Source organism: Trichosurus vulpecula, chromosome 6 (genome assembly GCF_011100635.1).
Source record: "Trichosurus vulpecula isolate mTriVul1 chromosome 6, mTriVul1.pri, whole genome shotgun sequence".
Lineage (NCBI taxonomy): Eukaryota > Metazoa > Chordata > Mammalia > Diprotodontia > Phalangeridae > Trichosurus > Trichosurus vulpecula.
The window spans coordinates 244,962,722-244,979,334 of record NC_050578.1 but is presented as its reverse complement, the minus strand read 5'-3'; the positions used below and the strand labels follow the sequence as shown (position 1 = coordinate 244,979,334).

At 42.6% G+C, this 16,613-nt stretch overlaps 1 protein-coding gene across 1 annotated transcript in view; it reads right to left on the bottom strand.

The window, feature by feature from the left end:
* Positions 1-16,613, bottom strand: part of KIAA1549L (KIAA1549 like) — a 144,722-nt gene that overhangs the window by 113,993 nt on the left and 14,116 nt on the right. The window contains exons 6-8 of the mRNA XM_036765125.1: positions 15,481-15,614; positions 8,259-8,421; positions 6,436-6,495 (exon numbers count right to left, since the gene is read on the bottom strand). Of these exons, the coding sequence (XP_036621020.1) occupies positions 6,436-6,495; positions 8,259-8,421; positions 15,481-15,614 (357 nt within the window). The remainder of the gene's footprint in view (positions 1-6,435; positions 6,496-8,258; positions 8,422-15,480; positions 15,615-16,613) is intronic.

Below are 16,613 nucleotides of genomic sequence, written 5' to 3'. Positions count from 1 at the left end.
AGATTGGATTGACCTCTGAAGGATTGCTTAGTTGGCATCCTCAGGCTGTTCATGTCGTCAGGGCCTGTGATGGGTAGAGAGGAGTGGGGCTGATCTGACACTGGGCATACTGAGAGGTTTGACTCTGTGGGTTGTATGATGGGAATTATCTCTGAGTGTTTAATTGACAAGCTAAAAATGGAGAGAACTATCCCAGAATCTCAAGAGAAAATCCCCGTGTTGTCAACACCCCCCATAGAGTAACACAGAATGAAAATCTGGCCAACTACAGCACACAGTGATGCATCCATTAATTACAAGGATGTCTTCCCGTGGCAGGCTTTATTGTCAGAACCCCCATGAGCAAAGGCAGAAATAACGCAGGAGGCAAAGACCTTTGTGCCAAGATGCAGATTCCCCTTCTACCTCACTCCCTCCATCCTTCTCTTCCACAGAAGTGAGGCTGCAACTTTCTGATCCTCTTTGCCATCCTTTCCAACTTTCTCCAGAGAGTTACGCACAGTGATGGTGGAGCCTGTACACAACCTCTTGGCTTTAGTGGTACCTCCCCCATTGGTGTGTTAGGGGCATGTGAGCCCTGCAATATGATCCTCCATGAAGCCAGGCTAATGCCCAGAAAAAAGAGGCCTCTTGTGAGATCTATATCTAGATATCTATGTGTATGTGTGTGTGTGTATATATATGCATACATATGTATGTATACATTAATACATATTTATACATATATACAGATACACACAAATTTATCTATATACACACACATGTGTGCATATATGTATATGTATACAGATACAAATATATTTACACATATATACAGATACACAATATGCACAAATTTGTACATATATGCATACACATGTGTGCATATTTGACTTCGTCTTCTCAGTCCCAAATTAAAGAATTAGGAGTATTGGGAGGGAACTCCAAACAGGCAAGTGTGAGCTTGATGTCAGGATAAATGTCCCAAGAGGAGTCCAAATGTGCAACAGACTGCCTTAGAAGGGAATCCCTCCTCCTTCACTAGAGGTCACAAATCAGAGGCTCAATGATCTGAGCATATTGTAGGGGGATGAAAGGGCTCCTGGAGCCAGCTGGAATAGGCTCAGGAGAGATGATTGTTAAATTTTTCAGTGTGAGCACTGGCACCTAGGAATTCAGTGAACATTATAAACCAGGGTTTGACTTGTTGTTTTGTGGGTGCCTGGATTTAGGAAAAGTGATAGATAAGATGTCAGTAATACAGATTAAACTTAAAAGTGTGTCATGTCTGTGGGGTTGGGGTTCAGGGTAGGTGGGTATTAAACATTTATCAGCATGCTTCTAGGAGCCGTGATCAGGTACTTATTGGACTAAATGGCTTCCGAGGTCCCTTCTGACTTGGATAACTTCTGAGGATACAGAGGATGCAGGATACAGTGTATATGGTGAGGATATAATAATAGCTTTTACATGGGCATTTAATGTTCACAAAGTGCTATGAATATATGATCGCTTGTGACCCTCAGAACTATAGGAGGTAGGTTCTATTATTATCCTTACTTGACAAATAATGAAGCTGAGGTGGAAAAAAGTTAACTGACTTGCCCCAGGTCACACAGCTAGTAAGTGTCTAAGGTAGGACTTGAACCCAAGTCCTTCTGACTGCCAGTCCAACCCCACCTGCAGCACCTCCTTGCTCCCTCTAATCGAAGGATCCTGTACCGTTGTCCTTTTTCAGGACATAGTTTGCGCTACAATTCAGACGATAGAGCTTAGGTCTGCCTTCCGAACTCACGAGCAAGCATTTACATTTTGAAAAGGCAGTGAGGCGTTTTCTATGAGAAACACAGCATCATACAACTTGTAATGGATCGCTACCTGTCAGAGGGCATTTTTCTATCCCTCTTACATTTCTTCACTGACTTTTTGTATGTGACAATGCATGAACCCATTTACGGTCAGCACGGCAGACACTGTAAATTATTTTTCCCATGAGGGGTGATGACCTCCCACTAACTATCCACACTCTCATTCCTGGTTCCCCTTGTGACAAGTGGCCCACGTTTAAGAAGTGGCCAGCTCCTCATTGCATCATGGTTGCATGGAATCAATTCAAGGTAAGTCAGTTGGCAGATGGTGACATGAGAACCTTAACTTTGGTCTCATAAGCACCACAGGCACCCAGGGGTAACTAACACTATTTGCCTTGGGTTCCAACAGCTGGGAGACAATTGCAGAGAGGCAGGTCGAGGTTTGATATCTTGCTAACCATCAGACCTATCCCAGAGTGGAATAGGCTGCCATGGGAGGTAGGGGAGGTCTTCAAGCAGAGCCTAGAGGATACTCAATGGATATGTTGTAAAGGGAAATGTGCATTTGATCCAATGACCTTGGAGGTCCCCTGTGATCCAAGCCTAGGGGCTGTTAGCGGGGCTCACCTCAGAGGCTGGTGCTATCTCAAGAGAATTTACCTTAGAGCAAGGACATCTGAACCACTTTAAACCAAGAAGAAATGATGGGTTTGAAACTACCAAACCCTTCAGGACACTCCAAATGGGAAAATGATTCTTGCAAATATAATAAGATCAGCTGGGACATAAAATATTTTATATATATACACACACACATTATATATATATAGAGAGAGAGAGAGAGAGAGAGATATGTGTGTGTGTGTGTATAGATAGATAGATATTGGCTAATTGCACCTTAATAAAAGGATTTGTTCTGTGAAGTTTGGATTTAGTAAAGAGCCACACTCGAGGGTCTAGAGGGCCAGGTGTGGCCTTAAGGCTGATGGTTCCCCACCCCCACCCCCATAGGTGGTGTGGTAGATAGAGCACCAGGCTTGGAATCAGGAAGACTCATCTTCATGAGTTTGAATCCAGCTTCAGATACTTACTAGCTGTGTGACCCTGGGTAAATCACTTAACTCTGTGTGCCTCAGTTTCTTCATCTGTAAAATGAGCTGGAAAAAGAAATGGCAAAGCACTCCAGTATCTTTGCCAAGAAAACCCCAAATGGGGTCATGGAGAGTAAGACACAACTGAAATGACTCGACAACAACAAATAAGGTCAGCTGGTTTCCCAAATTGTTAGAATTGTGTTAGTGGATTTTAGCTAGCAGAGTCTAGGGTTTTTTCATACTTACAACAATAACTGACATGTAAGATTTGCAAAGCACTTCATCTATATCTCATTTGAGCCACGCACCAACCCTGGGAGGTAGGTGCTATTAGCACAATTATTTCCATTTTATGGGGGAGGAAACAGAGGCTCAAATAATCTAAAGGACACACTTGTAGTCACCCAACTAGGTGATGCCAAAGGCCGGATTTGAATGCAGTTCTTCTGGAATTCTACTCTAGTATTTTATTCACTGTTCCATTCAACTGTAGGCTCCTTGAGGGCAGGGATGGTCTTTTGCCTCTTTTTGTATCCCCAGTACTTAGCACAGTGCCTAGCACATAGTAAGCACTTAATATATGTTAGTTGGTTGGTTGATTAGTTGATTACACCACACTGTTACTCAGCTTGCTTAATTTGCTCAACTTGCCCTGACCCTTACCAGGTGAATGGTCCTGTTAGGGAAAGTAGGAGATAGAGTGTCCTTTGGAGGGAGAGAGGCACGGTATGAATCTGCATTTTACTTGGTTTAGGCAGAGTGGTACAGTGGAAAAGGCACAAGTTTGGGAATCTGAAGACCTGCTTCTATCACTTACTAATTGTGTGACCTCAGGCTGATCACTTTTGGTCTCAGTTTCCTCATCTGTAAAATAAGGGAGTTCAGTGAGCTATCTTCTTAGGCTCCCTCCAGCACTAAAGCTATGATTCCAGTATGGAGACTCCCTTCACCAGTGCAGATCAGAAACCTAACTTATAACCACAGAAACTTCCATTCTAGAAGCGACCTCTCAGAGAGAAGGAAAGACTCAAGGAGAGCAGCATTTGAGGGAAGTCCCCAAATCGAGCTTTCTCACATCTGGGGGCAGTCAAGACATTCATGTGTGTCTGGCACTGTGGTGGCTGTGGGAGGAGATGAGAGGAGGAGGCACTGAACCTCCACTGACAGGTTCATTGCAGTCCCTGAGTGGTGAAAGGGTTTGCATTTCTAAGTACTTCTCTCCTGGCTTGTGGTAACTGCCTGCCTCCTCTTCCTCTTTCTCTTCTACTTCCTCCTTCTCCTCTTCCCCCCTGTCCTCCCTCCCTCTCCCCCTCTTCCTTTTCCTCCCTCTTTTCCTTCTCCTCCTCCTCCTCTTTCTTCCCTCTTTTCCTTCTTCTCCTCCTCCTCTTTCTTCCCCTCCTCCTCCTCTTTCTCTTCCTCCTCTTCTTGTTCCTCCTCTTTTTCTTCCTCCTCTTCTTCCTCCTTCTCTTCTTCCTCTTCCTCCCCCCTCTTCCTTCTCCTCCTCTTCCTCCCCTTCCTCCTCCTCCTCCTCCTCCTTCTTCTTCCTCCTCCAGAGATCCTGGGTTGGAATGTTGACTCTAATACTCCCTACCTTTGTTACCTTGGACAAGTAACTTAACCTTTCTGGGCCTCAGTCAAATCTAACATCAAGCTAGATAACTCTAAGGCCCTATTAAGCTCTAAATCTAAAATCCTAGATTACTGATAAGTTGCTCATCTATATAGGAAAAGGAGTTCCCCAAACCCATGATAACACAGCTTTATACCCTCCTCAGTATTTTTTTTAAAGGAAACAATATATCCTGGTTTATGTAATATAATTAGGACTAAAACATTTGTGCCAAAAGAAAGAAGCAGGGAGAATATAAGTTTCTTAAGGGCAGAGCCTGCTTGTTTTTATCTTTGAATCCCCAAGGCCTAGCACAGTGCCTGGAACTTAGTAGGTGCTTAATGAAGGTTCAAATGTTAGATAACAGAGATCCTTGCTGATTTTAATTTGAAACATCTATGGAGCTATAGAAGGGCCTGTCCGCTTTGAACATGTAATTATGGCATTGCCATAGTCAACAACTTAAGAGTTAAAGGGAAGTCCCAGCCCAGGGGTATGGAAAATGTACCCACCCCGACAGAATCATCAAATCTCCACATTGGGGAGGACCGCAGGAAAACACCAAGTTAGGGCGATGGGCAGAGTGGTGAACTTGCAGAAGACCCTTAATTCACACTCACTAGCTTAGCAGTATGATCTTGGGCAAGTCACTCAGTCCCTTGTGCCTCAGTTGCCTCAGCTGCAAAATGGGGAGAATAATAGTACCTACCTAACAAGGTTGTAATAAGATCAAATGAGATGATAAAGGTAAGGCACTTTGTAAACCTTAAAATGCTATACAAATACTAGCTAGTCTAGGAAGAGAATCCAGTTCTACAATGGACTCAAATAATGGTCATTCAGCCTTTGCTTGAAGACTTCCAATGGTAGAGAACCTATTATCTCCTGAGAGAGCCCATTTTAACTCTGATTGTTGGGAAGTTTCCACTTATATCAAGCCTAAATTTGTCTCCTTAGGTCCCTAGCCCATTGATCCTACTTCTACCCTCAGGGGCCAAGCAGATAAAGTCAAATCCCTCTTTTCTTTGCCAGCCCCCTTAAATACTTGAAGCTATATGTGGATCACATCCCTGACTAAAGCTTCTCTTCTATGTATGCACAGTTCCTTCAGTCAATTGTGATGTGGCATGATTTGAGGCCCTAGACCATCCTGGTTGTGCTCCTCTGGACACTCTCCAGCCTACTCATGTCCTTTTTAAGCCATAGTACCCAGAACTGGCCACAATACATCAGAAGAAATCTGGCCATGACACAGTAGAGCAGGCCCTTTGCCAGGTACTCTACAGCCCAAGACTGCATTAGTCTCCTAGGCTGTCACGGTAAACCATTGACTCATGTGGAACCTGTAGGCTGCTAAATTAAAAGCTAGATCTATGAGTGTAGACCTTTATTTTTCTCTTTCTGTCTCTAAGGAGGCTACCCTGAAGTATCAGTGGCTGTGCTGATTCAACAGTCATCTCCATCAGGATCCCTTCTCTTATCCGTTTTCTTTTGCTCCCCTTACATTACTGAAAAATTGCTCATCATCATTGGTAAAGGGGACTTCCATACCAGGAGTTCAGCAACCTTATGAAAACACAGTTTTATACCCCCTCCCTAACAAAAATAAAAAAGGAAACTTCATACCCTGGTTCTATACCATTGACTCATACAGAACTTGTAGGCTGCTAAATTAAAAGCTAGATCTATGAGCAGAGACCTTTATGTTTCTCTTTCTGTCTCTAAGGAGCCTACCCTGAAGCATCAGTGGCTGTGCTTATTCAATAGTCGTCTTCAGCAGGATCTCTTCTCTTATCTCTGTTTTCTTATACTCACCTGACATTAGTCCAGGAGAATAAACTCTCCAGTGAATAAGTCAGACATGAATAAAAAGGGCCAAATACATCCCTGAAAGACATGCAGTTGTCAGACCAAACCAATGAGAGGAGAGAACCCAAGTTACCTGTAATCACCCAGTAGTCTCTAGTTGTTTCCGAGACATCAAGGTTTGGGTATTCCAAGGCTAAAACAAACAAAACAACAAAGATAAGCATATTTTCTTACATTTCTCCTGTTGGACAGGTTCTTACAAATGTTTGTTGTAAAAGAAAATTCAAGCATGCCAAAAAGAATGAATCAACTAAATCTGGCCTTCTCATGCTCAGCGACTATTAACACGCAACACAGGCAGGACCATTGTCTACAGTCCTGAAAGTGGATATACTTAGTCAAGGGCTGATTTGCAGACTCACCATTTTCTAGGATTTGTAGCTCTGAGCCAGATTATTACAATAAAGTGGTTTTCTTATTAAATGCCAGTACTCTCGAGGCATATTTCCAACGAAGTCGGAGTTATTCTGCCTAGATATCTGTTTTCATTCATTTACAAAAATATTTTCTTTCAGGGAATGGGCATCTATCCTTCTGGTATAATGGATAGAGTATCAAACTTGGGAGTCCAAAGACCTGAGTATGAATTCCAGATCTTCCATTTCATGTGCGTGACCTTAGAAAAAGATCAGTTACTCTCTTTCCCACCAGCCCATAGGATCGTGGTATGGCTCCAAAGGAACATCTATGTATCTGACAATACCCTATGGATATAAAGCACTTAAAAAGATATCATCGTCATCATTATCGTTATTATTATTGAAAGGCTGAATGCCATACTGGCCAGAGGTCCAGCCCTTGAATCGAGAAAACCTACTTTCAAGTCTTGCTTCTAATGCATAATGGCTGAGTGTGACCATGGGCAAGTCATATAATCTCTCAGGATCCAGAGGAGTCTCCAAGACCACAAGCTGCCAATGTGCTCCAGTGGAAGGAGTTTCTACACTGGGAGCTCCCCATATCACTAGACCAAAAAAATTATCATATGCATTTTGCTCCAAAAGCTAAATTTAGTTGATCAAACAGCAATTCCTATAACTGTCGGTCTCAAGCTTCTTTACAATTTGATGACAATCAAAATATGAAGGTGATGACAAAAAAAAATCTTTACATGCGGCCTGGAAGGAGACTGGGATTAGGGAAATGCAGAGTCCTCCAAATCCCTTCTCTCCAGAACACGTGGAAATACCCAAGAGCATGCCATGAAGTCCTTGCTGAAGGATTTAAATCAACTATGTGAGTCAAATAGAAGAAACACTTTTTTTCTTTTACTAATAGATGGAAAACCTGCCCTCCACCCTTGGACAACACACCAAGTGAAAGAAAAATTAGATCTCTAAGCTCGGACCTTTATTTGCTTATCCGTGGCTAGCAAGAAAAAAAAATGTTGGGGCAGGAGATGCAGGATAGGATACACAGTCTCAGGAGAACACAGGTAATGCATTTAATGAGGCTTATATAATTGTATCGTTATAGGGTGTGCAGGCTCCGAGTGGAAGCCCACAACCCCATGGGGACTTTCATCAAGGGGAGCTGAGAGACTTAATTAGAAATGAATTTACATCATGAAGCTGCATGGGCTGTGATGTCTCGACATAGAACAGGTGCCTCGTTACCTGATGGCCTGGGGACTTCTGCCAACTGGCGACCTGGGGGAATGACATCAACCCTGGTGGCTGAGGGAAAGAAGCCCTACCAGTTAAGTGAGCAACTTTTAGTCTGTTCAACTCAAAACCATCATATCTTTATTTTTTCCCCTTGTTTCCAGGAAAAGGGTGGGGATGGAATGAGATGAGAGCTCATGGTGAGTGCTGAAAGATGTGATCGTGGGGAAGGCCATTTTGGAGGAGAGTCCCCAGGAGTGTGATGTCAGCTCCCTCCCCCAGGCATACTCACACTCTGCGATGGTCAGGGGTGGGTAGGTGAGGTAGAAGCCCACCAACTCGGCTGACAGCTGGCTCAGGAGGCTGCTGGAAACCGTGCCATTGAGGAGTGTGCTCTGATTCCAAACTGCGTAAGTCAAGGTAACCACCTGGGAGGCGTTCGATGTGTTCAAAATCTGAATCAACAGGAGAGAAGAGTCAATGGGAGATGTCAGCTGAGTCACTGCTTTTCAAAGGGCTGGAGGAAACTGAGTGTTGGAGGTGTTGGAGTGGGCGGCTTAAGGTGGGAACACAGAGGACTTTAGAGATCTTTTCTCTCCCTCTACTTGTCTGGTCGAACTCCTGACTTCACAGTTTCATTCAGCTGCTTCATAATTCACTCCTGAATCCTTGTTGTTTCTTAGTCAAAGCCTTGGCATTATCTTCCTTCTCTCTCACATCTAGCTGGTTACTTTATAGATAATAGATTTAGAGCAGGAAGGATCATGGGACCATAGATTCAGAGTAGACCTCGGTGGGTATCAAGTTCAGCCCCCTCATTTTACAGAGGAAGAAACTGAGGCCTAGAATAGGTACACGACTTGTACAGAGACACACATCTAGTAAATGACTGAGGCAGAATTTGAATGCAGGCCTTCCTCCCTTCCATGTCCAGCTCTTCATCTCATGTACCATGCACCAAGCTGACTCTCAGTTCCACTCCTATATCTAATCCATCTGTTTCCTTCTCACTCCTCACATTTTCACCCTCTAGTTCAGACTCTTATTATCACTCACCTGAAGGATTACATCAGCCTCCTAGCAGGTTTTCACACCTCCCATCTCATCCTCCTACTACCCACCTGGCATTCTGCTCCCACACTTGCTGTTCAGTCATTTTTCAGTTGTGTCCAACTCTTCATGACCCCATTTGGGGTTTTCTTGGCAGAGATACTGGAGTGGTTTGCCATTTCCTTCTCTGGCTCATTTTACAGATGAGGAAACTGAGGCAAACAGGTGGAGTGACTTGCTCAGGGTCATACAACTAGCAAGTGCCTGAAGCTGCATTTGAACTCAGGTCTTCCTGACTCCAGGCCTAGAACTCTATCCCCTGCACCACCTAGCTGCCTCTAGGTAAAGATCATTGATGAAACATCATGACAGAGCTGTGCTTAAGACTGAAAGGCAGTGTGGAGTAGTGGATAGAATGCTGGGCTTGGAGTCAGGGAGACTCGGGGTCAAAACCCACCTCTGACACATACCAAGTATGTGACCCCCTAAAGCAAGTTCTCAGTGCCCAACGGAATTCCGGAAGACTGCAAGTAATGGATAAGCAGCCAGTGTACACTGGCAGGAGTTTCTATAGATCCCAGATCTAGAGCTGGAAAGAAATGAGGAGGCCATCTAGTCCAACTCCCAATATGACAGATAAAGAAACTGAGGCTCAAGGACATAAGGTGATTTATCCAAAGTCACACACACAGTAAGAAAGCCCCAGAAGGTAGCTTTCTACCTCCAAATCTAGGGCTCCTTCCATGGTACCATACCACCTCCTTGTCCAATCATACGTGGGACCAAAAAGAAAAGTACTGTATGTTATAAGCAATGACATGTCACCAAAGAGTTGGAGTATAAAGACTGACCACAAAAAGCTTGGCATCAGACCCAACTGACATGAGATATTTAGAGGTAATTCATAGACTCAAGTGTCCAGAAGATAACAAATAGGACTAAATTGGGGTCACATGGTTCACTTCACAGTTTGCAAGGCAGATTTCTCACACCAATTCTGAGGCAGACAGGGTAGGTAGCAATACCCCATCTTACAGACTAGGAGATTAAGAATCTGAGAACGTCTTGCTCTGGGCAGGGTCAAGTAAGTAAGTACAAGGGCCGGAATTTTAGCTGAGATTCCTTGACTCCAAATCTGGCATGTTTTTCATTTTACCATGCTGCACCTTATTTTTAAAAAGTAATCTATTCTCTTTGTCAATGATAGTGGAACCACCACACTTCAGTCAAACACCTCAGTACCTGATGTGCCAGGGAAGGGGAAGTCACACTTGGGAAAACTATGTGAAAAGCTGTTGGATCTAACCATATCCATAAGAGTGAAACAATTAAAAACACATTTGGGGAATTGATTTTTCAAGTCATTTCACAGAGAGGATGATCACAGAAGACATGGAAATAGCATGGATATTAACATTACCCCCTCTCCCAAATGATAAAAAATTAACAGGCTTTGACCCATATGCCCATTTTCTCATTGCTTTAAAAATCTCATGAGAATGGTTTCTGCATATTTAAGTGGGTATCCTTGATGAAAATTTAAGAAGTTAACAGGAAATCTTTCACAATCAATTCTCTGCACCGGGTCACATTCACATTCACACAATTGACTAAGAAGGATAGAGAATGCAACATTTTACTATCTTTATTGATTTATCTCTAAACAAAGCATTGGACTTCAGGCAGCTAAGTGATGGAGTGGACAGAGTGCTGGATTTGGAGAAAGGAAGATCTGAGATACCCAGGTATGTGACCCTGGACAAGACATTGAACCTCACTCTGCTTTGGTTTCCTCATGTGTAGAATGGGGTCATAATAGCAACTGCCTGTTGTGAGGATCAGATGAGATAACATACGAAATGCTTTACAAATCTTAAAGGGCTGTTTCAATGCTAGTAGTAGTCATAGCGGTCGTAGTGGTCATAGTAGTAGTAGTAGCAGTGGTCCCTACCAGCTTTAACTCCATGTTCCTATGACTCCTGACAAGTGCAACCACAGAGAACCTCATTCAACAGCTCTGATTATATCAAGCAAGGACTAAAATGTTTGCTAACAGGATTCCACACTATGTCAGAAGACACAGAGCACAAAGTCCCTGTGAATAAGAATGGTAATGATAAGAAGAATGACAATAATTGCTGGCATTCTTCTGGCTCTTTAAGGTTTGAAAAGTGCTTTTCAAATGCAATCTCATTTGATCCTCACAACCACCCTGGGAAGTAAGCGCTATTTATTATCCCCATTTTATGGGTGGGAAAATTGAGGCAGACAAAGGTGAAGTGATTTGTCCGTGGTCACATGGATAGGAAGTGTCCGAGGCTAGTCTGCTAGCCTCTGATTCAAGGGCCGGAGGGTAGAGAAGGAACTCCTCCCAAAACTTCCATGTAAGGAGGGCACACAGAGCAGCCAACCCTTCATTTCTTGCCAGCTGCACTTCATGTACTGGCCTCTAGATCCTCCCACTCCCCACCCACCCTCAGCCTCCCTCCCCACTTTTAATAGTTCTTTTGTGTTTTTCCCTCATTTATAACCTCCTTGAAGGGGGAGATAGTTTTCTTTTTCTTTTTTTTAATGTGTATCCCCAGCACTTAGCACAGTGCCTGGCACACACAGTAGGTGCTTAAATATTTATTGACTGACTGAATGGCTGAAGGTTCCAGTTCCTAAAGCCAGTGCTATATAAAAAGCTTTTACGAAAGTAACAAAGATGTCATTTTTCCAATGTCCTATTTAAGATTTGTTTTGAATGGCCCATATTTGAGAGGATGACTATTTTTATCTCATTTCTACAATATGCAATTAGAATCTTTTCTAGTGGAAGGAAGGCCCGCCAGTTCCTGATGTCGGTGGCTTAACCTAATGACTACATAGGGCCGTAGAGCTGGAAGAGGCCCCTTGGAAGACATCTAATCCAATTCATTCACTTTATTTTAAAAAATAAGTTTTACTGATGTCTTGAATTTATATATTATACTCATTTTTTATACCTCCCACCCCTCGCATTGAATCCTTCCTCATAACAAAGAAGAAATTGAGTCAGATCAGTCAACCAGCATTTATGAAGCACCTACTATGTGCTAAGCACAGAACTTCAAAGCACCTCTGAGGCCATGTAGTTCAATTCTTTCATTTTACAGATAAGAGAAGCCTAGGGAGATTAAGTAAATTTCCTACCTAAGGTCATACAGACAGTAAGCAACAGATTTGAACCCGGTCCCCTCCCTCCAGAGCCAATGCTCTTTCCATCATGGTGCAGTGGATAGAGCACTGGATCTAGAGTTAAGAAGATCTGAGTTTACATCAAGCCTAGCTGTGTGATCTTAGGCATGTCACCTGCCAGCCTCAGTTTCCTCATCTGTCAAATGAAGATAATAATAGCGATTCAAGGGTTGTTGTGAGGATCAAATGAGATCATATTTAAAAGTGCTGATGGCAGCTGACACATAGTAGGTGCTTTATACATACTTTTTCCTTTCCCCCCTCATGAAAGCCTACCTCCTAACAAGGTGTATGACATTTCTTTCTGGTAGGTTATGGTATCCATGCTCTGCACCCCATTAATGATGTTTTTGTTTGTCCCACTCAGTCGTATATACTGTTCTCTGGATTCTGCTTCTTTCATTCACATTAGTTGCTACAAGTCATCCCACATTTTTCTGAATTCCTCATATTCATGCACAGCAAGGTCCCACTACATTCACAGACCATAACTAACTCATTCAGCCATTCTCTGATCAATGGCTACCACACTCAACATGTTTCTTGACCACCACAAAAAGTGCTTCAGTGAATATTCTAGCAACTGTTGAGCCTCTGTTTCTGTCTTTGAAGCTTCCATTTTAAAACGGTCAAACAAAGACTCAATAAAGATGTCTGCCTGGCTCAGAGCCACACAACGGATTCCTAGAAGAGCTGGAACCAGAAGCCAGGTATCCTAGCCCCTATCTAGATACTAGAGCATCTCAAAAGGACACTTTATGGATGAGAAAAGTCTCAGAAAAATGTAAGACCTGATGTTAACCTGCAATTGTGCCCCTGTACCTGCAAAGAACATAGATTCCGTTTGAAAGACTCTCTGGCCCCAGGCATGGCACTGCTTCTTGAGACCCCAGGGAATTCTCTCAGAATTGCAAAGCAGGTGCCAATCTGCATTGCTGGAAGGGGTTTCTTCATGGGGAGTTCCTTATTCCAATGAATTTCCATAACCCCATAAAAATCCTTAGTCATTTCTACATGATAATGTAAATTCCAGGTCTGTGATGTATTTTGAGATCTCATACTAGTGAAGCCCAATCAGAGTGATATACTCCCACATGTACTCTTGAATGGCTAGGTAAAAGGAAAGCTGCTCATTTCAATTAGATTGTACTCTTTCCACATAATCTTGTCTTTACTGATAATTCATTTATGCTATCTATTTCAAAATCATGGATTGTAATTGTCACTAGGTTTTTGTTCAGTTTTGCTAGTAGGACAGGCATCATTGGAGCAAAGAAATTTGGGGTTGGATGGTAATCATGAAGTTATCTTGATGGTGGTGGAGGGAGGAGACCAGATATATAATTGCAATGGCAGAGGGAACTCTTGGTGGACTAGATGGTATGTAGGATTCTTTCTAATTATAAGTCAATGATCTCTTTTTCGACGAGTCTATGATTTTCTGAATTAAATTACAAAGAACTGAATGGATAATGTAAAGACATCCAGTAGGAAGAAAAAGGCTGTATGATGCATTACCAAGGGTAATCCATATCCCTAGAGTAGTGTAAAAGACATGGAAAGAGACTGGAGTAAGAGAACTTGGGGTCATCTGCTGCTTTTGTCACTCACTCTATAGGCCTCTATAGTCCTTTCCAGCCAGAAATCTATGATCCTGTAATGCTGCCTTCACGAGCCTGAGTTTTCTCATCTATAAAATGAGGGGGTCAGCTCACTTTAAGATCACTTCAAGCTCTAGATCTTTGATCCTCTAATTGAGGCTATATATGACCAGACAAGATTATAGGCTAGTCAGGTAGTAAGAAAGAGAGAGGCAACAGATGGGGAGCCCAAGTGGCATATTTGCAACACTCCCTGACAATACTTTTAAAAGAATGGGGTGGGGGCAGATAAAAGCTTCCTAGTGTATGAGGTGGATCTTTGAGGGAGGATTTATGAAGAACAAGACTCATAAAGGATTCAAAGGCATTGAGGATAGACAACCAGTGTAGGTAGGATGTGTACCCACCCCAATGTGATTCAGACTCCTTCAAATTTTCAAAGTCTTGTCTCCATCATTTTTTAAGTGGGACCCTGGGGAAAGGGCATCATTCAAGTACAAAGAGTGATAATTAATGTGGGTCCTTCCACTCAGGAGGACACTGGCAGTGACCTTTCTGGACCAAGTCAAATCCTTTTCCAGAGGATTGTTGTCCCTTCCAGACAAGGATATAAAAGGAGACCATAGACCAGAGAGGAATACTGCATCAGGTCAAGCTGTCTTGGAAAGAGGTATATAGCGCATCAGGACCATGGTCAGCGACCCATGAACACTCATGGTGAAGGGGACATCCCCACAGAACTAAAAATGGGCAAATGTTATCCTGATGATCAAGAAGGGGAAGAAGAAAGATCTTCAAAACATAATTTGACCTCATTTCCTAATAAAATTCAAGAACTTAAGCATAAACTTAAACATAAAGAGATGGTTTGTGTGTATTTGAAAGGGGATATAAGAGGAGATCACGATGAGTCAGTAAGAACAAATCTTGCCAGGTTTTCCTAATTTCCCTTTCAACAGTGTAGTTAATGAAAATAAGAATTATAATGATGTTGATAAAGGATCACATTTATGTAGCATTGTAAAGTTTTCAAAGAATTTTAGAAACAATATCCCATTTTATCTTACAACAACCCTTGGAAATGTAGATTCTAATATTATCCCCATTTTACAGATGATGAAACTGAGGCAGAAAAAAAGCTAAGAGTTATCATTATCCTTAATTTACAGATGAATCAATGGAGGCAGCCAGAGGTTGAGTGACTTACCCAGGGACGCATGTATAACTGGTATGTGATTTGAACCCAGGTCTTGGCTCCAAAGCCACATTTCTATCTCTCACTCTCCACAAGAGGCACAATGGATAGGGCACTGGACCTAAAGTCAGGGAGACCTGAATTCAAATCTGTTCTCAGACCCTGGCCAGGTCATTTCACCTGTACCTGCCTCAGTTTCTTCATCTATAAACTGAGGACAATAGACCCTACCTCCTAAAGTTGCTATGAGAGGTCAAATGAGAATATTTGCGAAGCACTTTCCAAATCTTAAAATGCTGTATAAATGCTAGTTGTTCTCTTCACCCTCATCCATCATCATCACAAGCTGCACCCTCTTCTGGCATGACTGCACTTCAGGCTAGACTGTCCTTTGTCCCCACCCTACCTCCTCACCCCCAGCTACTTTCTGTCTATATGCAGATCATTACCTCCACAGTCAGGTTGCTAGTGGTACTCAGAACTTTTTTCTCCGCATCCTGAAATGCTTTCTGCAGCCTCTGCTCCATCGTCTGAACAAACTTGCAGGACTGGATGTTGTCTGACTGGCCCACAAACTGCAACACTAGAAATAGAGCAAAAAAATCAACTTTCACCAAAAAACAGACTTCTCCACCCTTCCAGCCTAACTGTGCTCATGATGGCAGGTGATACCATTTTTTATTATGACACGTTGTATGTAACAATAAGGCCCAGTAAGAGTTGCCCATGAATTTTCGAGCCCAGCATTTTAGATGATTTTTTAAGTATAAGAATTGGAGGCATGGCCAAAGCCGAGGTTCCCTACAGACCAAAGGATTCCGTGTCATTATAATAAGCATATCTGTTAGCATCTGCTCAGGGAAAGATGGTAGCACAAAATGGGGAGATAACTATCTTCAGACTGTTTTCTTTAAATGCATCAGTGCCCAGTCACTTGTATAACTAGTGCCAAATTAAATTAGTAGAGCACGGCAACATTTCCACTCTTCCACCAAAATTGATATTGGCATAGATGACTAGGCCAGGAGTCAAAGAACCAGATACGAGACCTGGCTTCACCACTTATTGATTGTGTGGCCAATCATAGGCATCATTATACACTCCTGGGCCTCAGTTTCCTCATCTGAAATATGGAAGTGATACTGCCCTATCTTCCCTTCTCTCACAGTGTTCTAATAAGGATCAGATGAAATACTGTAAATGAAAGCATAAAGGTAAACTATAAAGTGTGAGTGAAGAACAGTGGAAAGAGTCCTGGATTTGGAGGCAGGGCACCTGAGTCCAAATCCTGACTTAGCTCTGTATTACCCAGTTGACTTTAACCAAGTTGTGCAGTTAGCCTTGGAGTCAGAAAGATCTGCGTTTGAATTCTGCTTTGGTCACTTCCTGTGTGACCCTGGGCAAATCAATTAACTTCTCTGGACCTCAGTCTCTTCACATGTAAAATGAAGAAGTTGGATTTGATGACCTCGAAGGACACTTCCAACTCTAAGTCTGTGAGTACACAACTATAGCTCAATGAATTGTTTCATCCTGGATTTAGAACCAGGAAGACTTGGGTTATATTGCTAGTAAATATCAG